The sequence below is a fragment of the Solanum dulcamara genome, chromosome 10 (assembly GCF_947179165.1).
Source record: "Solanum dulcamara chromosome 10, daSolDulc1.2, whole genome shotgun sequence".
In the NCBI taxonomy this organism is placed as follows: domain Eukaryota; kingdom Viridiplantae; phylum Streptophyta; class Magnoliopsida; order Solanales; family Solanaceae; genus Solanum; species Solanum dulcamara.
In genome coordinates, this window is record NC_077246.1 from 2,312,451 (window position 1) to 2,320,440 (window position 7,990).

General features: G+C 31.6%; 1 protein-coding gene across 4 annotated transcripts; it reads left to right on the forward strand.

Moving 5' to 3' along the window:
• The first annotated feature begins 22 nt into the window (after window positions 1–22).
• On the forward strand, window positions 23–6,408 carry LOC129871740 (putative RING-H2 finger protein ATL12). 4 transcript variants are annotated; one of them, XM_055946718.1, is made up of 2 exons: window positions 23–1,368; window positions 1,463–1,733. In XM_055946718.1, exon 1 carries the CDS (start codon window positions 50–52, stop codon window positions 1,349–1,351), a length of 1,302 nt encoding a protein of 433 aa, XP_055802693.1. In that variant the 5' UTR covers window positions 23–49; the 3' UTR covers window positions 1,352–1,368; window positions 1,463–1,733. The 4 variants fall into 4 exon arrangements, with proteins under 4 accessions (XP_055802693.1, XP_055802692.1, XP_055802695.1 ...); XM_055946717.1 differs by lacking the exon at window positions 1,463–1,733 and adding an exon at window positions 4,671–5,576 and having other exon boundaries at window positions 26–1,305; XM_055946720.1 differs by lacking the exon at window positions 1,463–1,733 and adding an exon at window positions 5,620–6,408 and having other exon boundaries at window positions 27–1,305.
• Window positions 6,409–7,990: the final 1,582 nt, after the last annotated feature.

Here is a 7,990-nt window from a genome sequence, read left to right on the forward strand (position 1 = left end):
CTCATGTCATGATACTAACCTCACAATCTTAAATAGAACATTATTATTCATGTCCTTTGGATATAAGTCTTGTAACTCTTTTGTAAATTTCAAAACTTTACACTCTTTTCATAAATCATTTTTGGTTGCATACGTGATGTCGAATTCAGACAGAAGAAGTAACCATCTCGCGGTTCATTCAAGTATGCTAGTTATAGCAATCCTTCAATTACTACTCCTAAATATTGTTAAAGCCTATGGCTCCACATTTCAAGAATTACCATCTTCACAAGATGAAGCAAACAATTTCAAGCCAAGTATAGCTGTTGTTATTGGTATTCTCTCCATCATGTTTTCCTTAACATTTCTTCTACTCCTTTACGCTAAATTCTGTCGTAGATCACCTCTTCCTCTCCAAAACGCAATGCAAATTGATCAATATGGACTAACAACGCTCCCAATGGAACGAGTTTCCTCAGGTATAGATAAAACTATCATAGAATCACTCCCTTTTTTCAGATTTTCGTTGCTTAAAGGCTCGAGAGAAGGCCTAGAATGCGCGGTTTGTTTATCAAGATTCGAAGATGTTGAAGTCCTTCGATTACTCCCAAAATGCAAACATGCATTTCACATCAATTGTATTGATCAATGGCTCGAAAAACATTCGAGTTGTCCTCTATGTAGACATAAAGTCAGTGCTGAGGACAATTCATTGTTAACATATTCAAATAGTTTTCGATTTTTATTAAGGAATCAATCTGAGCTAAGAGAGGATTCCAATTTGGAACTTTATGTGCAAAGAGAAGAAAATTGTCAAATTGGTATAAACAAATCATCAAGATTCAGTATTGGCAGCATGAGTTTCAAGAAATCCGAAAAGGGTGTTAGAGATGATGAAATACCAATTCAAGAAAACAGTTTTCTTGATCAAACAGAGGAAAAACAGAACATAATTGATCATGATATGTTGCACAAGTTCAATCATAGGATTGTTGTGTCTGATGTTGTCTTAAAACATCGATGGAGCAACGTCAGTTCTTCGGATTTCATGTTCTTGAATACTCAAATGATCAATGACATGACGAGCAATAGATTTTTTTCTTCATCAGATTCAAGAACCAACAATTTAGAAAGTACATCAAATGTGTTGAGACAAAATGGGAAGAGGACTATGTCTGAGATTTTGATTTGTCCAAGATTTGATGATTTCAATACTAGGAATTGTAATAGAGACAATTCTATTACTTGTGTTGTGGAAAAAAGGAGGAAACTTTGGCTTCCAATTGCAAGAAGAACAGTTCAATGGTTTGCAAATAGAGAAAAAAGGTATGCAGCACAACTAGAATATACAAGACAATCATTCAATGTATAGTTTCTTGTCTTCCATAGGTACTTGCTTAATTGGTAAAATGATTTTTCATTTTGTTTCTCATCTGATATCCGGTATATATTTTTGTGACTCGACTAATTTGAATTCACGTAGGAAAATCTCATTTTCGGGGTAAATCACACTTACCAAAGTGCATAGGCGACTCAAATACGAAACTCCTCATTAAAAATTAAGAAAGAAAGAGTACTTACCTCACGCCACAACATTTCATGATGGTAAAAAGCTTTTACTTTCATTGAATGGGATGAGGTTTTAAAAAAAAGGTCTTTCCATATGTAATGTTAATCTAGTTAAAAGAAAAGTAAACACTTTGAGGTTTTCCCACCTTTTTCCTCTCTACCTCCGTAGTAAAAGGTAAAATCTGAATGCACTATATCTTTCTCAGATTTTAGTCATGAAATTGTACCGAATATATTATTGTTGTTTTGTGATTTTTGTTCTTGTAGTGTTGTTTCTTAGCCAAAAAAAAAAGTACATTCATTATTTTTCTGTTTTATTTGTTTAATATATTATGAGTATTTTTTTTAATCGTGTGATTAGGTCTAACAAATCCTTAAAATACACAATTTATGAAATGTCACCCCATGTCCATTTCAATGACACACATCTTTTTATATTTTTGTAATTTTCTGGCTATCACATGGAATATTGTGATTTGTAAAATGTCAATTCCTTTTGGATTTTGGAAAAAATTTTGTGTCTTTATTAGCGGTTCCTTTGATTCCCCGGACCCACCATGCAAATTTAAAATATATAAAAAAAAAATATATATATATTTCAACGATATTCAACATCTATTATATAAAATATAATTTTTTGATAAAAGAAATTCAGATGAGTAATTTTCAACTTTTAAATTATGAAATATTATTGTTGATTGTACTCTTCATTATACTAATATTTTAATTTAAGCCGACTGATCATTATTTTATAGTAATAGTTAATTAACATTAACAATAAATAATGCCACTACATTGTAGTAAGTCGTACTTTTTTTCCTTAGTGTTTTCCTAGTTGCTATTATTTTTTATATATAAGCTCGTAGATACAATGTCTTGATGATGGACAATGTTGATCTAAAATCACAAAAAGAAAAAATTGTGTTTAAAGGTATACAGATCTAACTTAACTATTAAATTAAATATACCAAGTCCTTATAATTTAGATTTAATATTACTTTATGTTTACAGTAAATCTAGTGAGTATTTGTTTAAAAATTATATCCATCGTTAAATCTCCTTGACTAGTGCTAAATGTTAGTATATTCTGTTGGTTAAATTTTCTAGTTAGAATTTCTAGTTGTATCGTTATATTTTTGTTCCATCTTCAAAGGTAGGCTCCTTAATTTATTCGATTTGGTTTATATATGTCCTTTATTAATCTAGCGGCACATAAAAACGTTAATTAATCTTTTATTTTAAATAAATCCCTAAATAATTAAATTCTAATTATTCTCCTTGCATTAATGGTGAAAATCATGTCGAAGAATATTTAAATATTTTTAATTATTTAAACGTATGTTTAAACTTTTTCAATTGATCGAATATACTTCAAATTATTGTATTTGCTAGTAAATATAATTATAATTACAAAACAAATTAGATGATGAGTGACTAAAAGACAATTATATTTCATATGTCATGTTATATTTCATATAATTTGTAAACACCGCATTCATGTTTCTAGGTACGTAACAGAAATAGATATTATAATTGCTCCTTTGCCAAAAAAAAATTAAAAAAAATAGAAAAGGGCTAGAATAGAGGGCAATAATATATATACTCGAGTTTAAAATGATATGACATAATTTGAATTTCGAGATTCATAAATATGCATTCGGATATACAATATTTAAAGATTTTTAAAAGTAATTTATATATTTAGAAATTGAATAAAAAAATACTAAAAGTCACGAACATTAACAATTTAAAATATCCAAAAAAAACATAAAAATAAATTACAGTAAAAAATCTTCTTATTTGAGTTTCAAAATTTGAATTATTTCATATAAAAAACTATTAATATGTGAATTTAACTTCTATGCATTGTCATGCAAGACAATGTTCACACTAGCTATTAGATTACTTAATTTCACAATATATAATTTTAGTAACCAAAGAATATGATACACAACTTACTATAAATATTTTACAATATATAATTTGTAATGACCCGTTAGGTCATTCTGAGAACGAGTCTTCTTTCCTTCATAAAAGACTCATTCCGTACATTTAAATTGTAAATTTTAGACTATTCGATAACTTCATTTAATTAATTGATGGGTGATTTTAAATAATTAATTTAATTGATGGGCTAAAGTGTTAATTTATTTAATACTTATACCACTTTTCTTATATTTAATAAATTAGGTTAGTAGGGTTTGTCATTTTAGTACATAATTAATTTAGAAAAAAAAAGAAGGGAATAAATAATAATAATAATAATAATAATAATAATAATAATAATAATAATAATAATAATAATAATAATAATAAATTATATATATATACACAATCTGATGGCATTAAGCCATCAGATGTGCGGCGGCAAACAAGAAAAACAAAAACGCGCAGAAACAAAAAAAAAACAATACGGAGGAAGAAAGAAAAGAAAGGGGAAAAGAAAAATAAAGAAGAAGAGAAAAATATGAATTTTCATTCCAAAGCGTCAAGGTAATTATTCTCATCCTTTTCATTAAATTTTTATGTGATTATGAATATATTTTTAGGGTATATTGGTGGAGAAACAATGTTGAAATAAGAAAATATGATCCTAGGGTTCTTCATATAAAATCTTGATTTGGGGGTCGAATAACGATCCGTTTTAGCTGAAATTTGACATGTGAGTTTATTTTATCATGAGTGAACATAATCGGAAAGAAAATTTCAGATTTGACTTCAATGACATAGAATGAGCTAGTTCCTGAATTTTGATATATTAAAATAGATAATTAAATATTAGGTATATTATATATTATGAATTACATTAAATTTATAATATTGGGGTTCTTGGTTGCTGCTGCAACATGGGTGTAATTCTTTGGAATTATTGGATGACTAAATATTTGGCTACATTAGTGACTAATTAGGAGTAAAAAATTATACGAATATTATTAATTGTTAATTGGAGGAATTAAGCCATAACCCTAGACTTGAAATTTAAAAAAAAATATATAATATTTGATTTATTAATTGGCATCAAGATTTAGGAACTTGATTATAGACTTGTGTAAGTTTGGGGTCTAGGCTAGACATGGGTGTTGTTAGTTTTGAAATCTTATTGTGGTTAATTATTTGTTTAGATCATACTTATTTGGAAACCCAGCGAAAAGGGAAGGCTCGGGTCTCGGAGTAATTGCATGATTATTTAAGGCAAGTGAATTTCTAAACCTCAGTTTAAGCTTATAGATGCTTGTGTTTCTGTGTTATGTGTACTAGGAAATAATGAGAATTAGACTGGATTATTGACTATATGATTGACCTTAAAAAAAAATGGAGATGAGGGGTAAAAAAAAAATGGTGATCTAATGACATGTATTGGTGGAATTGATATGTTATGATTGTGGATTTATTTTGGACATGTGAAATGACTATGTTGATGTGAGATAGGAAAAATTATGGTTGTTGTCATATTATTATCGTGAATTATATGAACATGAATTGATTGCATTGGTTCTGACATATTGTGTTGAGATTGAAAATGATATGAAACAAAGGGGTCGGGCCACACGCTCCATGGCAGGTATTATGAAACAAAGGGGTCGGGCCACACGCTCCGTGGCAGGTATTATGAAATAAAGGGGTCGGACCACACGCTCCGTGGCAGGATATATGTATTGAGGGGTCGGGCCACACGCTCCGTGGCAGGTTACATGGACAGAAATGTCCCCCATGGGTTCCGGACTGTGATTCAGCGGATGTGTACCGATAGGACAGACATGCATCATTTCATTGCACTGCATTGCACCTTTCTGATATTTGTGTCTTTGTGCTTACCCCCATATTGCTCTGTGTGCTGAACTTGACTTGATATGATTCATTGACGAGACTATTGATGAGTATTTGTGGACTATATTACTGTTGTTATCGCACAAGTGTAGAGTTGGACTGGTTTTATGCAGGTTGTAGTTAAGGAGGTTCGGTTGGGAGGACAGGAGTACTTGTATCTATTAAGCTTTGCTTAGTTTTAGTTATCCACTTGCTGAGTACCGTGTTGTTTGGTACTCACCCCTTGCTTCCACACTTGTGTAGGTTGTGAGGCCGGACTTGTTTGATCTCCTAGTGTTTCCACCACATCTGAGGCTATCATTTCGAGTGTTGAGGTAGCTGTTACATCCATCTAGCGGACACCTCTTACTCTTTTATTATGTTTTAGTCCTACTCTAGTGACAAAGACATTGTGACTGTATTTTCTTTCGTACTTCGGTAATTTATTAGTGGCTTGTATACGTGACAACCAGTCTTGGGGGATTTTGGAGATTATTTATTTGTTTTTGACTAATTTAAACCTTATTTTATCTCAATTACTTCCGCATTTACTTTTCATTGAGTTTTAGGCTGACTTGTCTCGGTGGGTTGAGATGAGTGCCATCACACCCGAATTTGGGTCGTGACAAAGATGGTATTAGAGCCCCAGGTTCATAGGTCTCACGTGTATACAAGCCGAGTCTAAGTAGAGTCTTGAGGATCGGTACGGAGACGTCTGTACTTATCTTTGAGAGGCTATGAAGACTATTAGGAAATATCATTACCTTTTGGTTCTCTATCGTGCGTCCTTGATCCGGTCTATTTTCTATCGCCTCACTCCATTCTCTCACATATAGTGGTGACTCTTGCCTGATTCTATGTGCGTGTAGTTGAAATACCATCACGTGGTCTAGATCTAATTTGGAAGTGGAAGTAATAAACTTATGAAAAGGGTGTATGGTAAAACTTGTAATGCACGGTGATTTTAAAAGAGTAAGTAAGGTTATGGTTCAATAATGTAATTTGAGGATATGGTATAGGAAGAGGAACAATGGTATGGAGGATTATATGAGTCTTATATTTCTGGATAGTGGTTAAGAATTGAGAATGATGTTTGTTTGGCCTACCTGATATTTGAAGTGGTTCTACAATTGAGAATGGTATAATTAGGGGAATGACTATGTTGTGAGCATTGCCCTCAGAGACTACAGACCGTGAAGTTCGTCGTGAAAGAATGAGTTACATAGTGAGTGATAAGAATGATTTTGCGCTAATCGAGATCAGAATTTCTACAGCGATTTGATAGGATGGATGTATATCAGGAAATGGTTATTATAAGTCTACTACCTCGGTACTTGTGATTATTTGGTTAGGGTTACAGGTTGTGTTGCTTCTGCTATTGATCTTACCTATTGAAGGGTGATATCGATTTTGACTAGAGACTGAAATGTGTTGGTAATGTATGACAGTTACGTAATGGATAGAAATATGTAGACTATCTAGGTATGATCTTTACAGTGGGTATGATGTATTCTAGTGGTGGATCTATCAAGCTTTCACGGTATGACACTATTGGTGTACAAAAACCAATACATCGATTATCAAGTGTGATTACTAACTACTTAAGGAGTTATTAATTGTATCATCTTCTCATATGATGAGATTTGATGTTGCATTCACATTTGAAAATCCAACTAGTGTGTTACTACAGACGCTAGGGTAAGCATTATTTATAAGAAAGATCTTAGTGGTGGATTTTGGTATGATTAATGCGTTTAGGTTGTGAAGTGTATCCCTAAAATTCTAAGTGAGGACTTGTAATTTAACCGTAAACTCCAAAGGAGTGGATCGATAACAGAATGATAAGCTTATGGATAAAGAAAGTAGCAGTGAGTATACTTATGTGAAGGCAATTAAATTTTTTAGTGAGAGTGTGTATAAATTGGGTTATTACATTAGATTTGGTTGGTATAACTGGGTTTAAGGTGTCTTGTCAATTGAAAAGGTTGACTTCGAGATGATGACAATGGTTATTGAGCATAATGGCAATAAGATTTTGTGATGGATTATGATACGGACACAATCATACTTTAAGGATTTTTGGTTAAATAGATTCGATATGATAATAATGACTTGCATGTATCTAAATTATGGTTTTTTTACTATTTGGTGAGTGGCGTGGTGGTATGGAAAGTCGTAGAATGTGTTGAGACACCGCTCGGATAGAACTGAAAGAATCTAGATTCATAAATGAAAATAATTAGTGAAATGTAGTTTAGCCATCGAAACAAGGCGAGAACAATTATATTTACTCTAGTTGTAAGGGCCGAATGTATCTTCAGAGAGAGTGGAAAATTAAATTTAGTAACACGTAGTTCTATTTATTTTGCTCTATTTATGGTGGCAGTGTTATGTGTTATTCATATGGGTTAACGATTATTGGATAAGATTTGAGAAATAACTCTATAGGCATTTGACTCAAGTGTGGTAATAAGTTCTTTTGTGGTTTCGAGTTTGATAACTGGTATAATTAAATTTTAATGAAGGATACAATAAGATTAATGGAGAGGTGATCAATGATAGCTAAGATGCGAGAATTTATAAAGATCTTCAATGTATGAGCTAATATTGATAGATAATGGGATTGGGTTACATG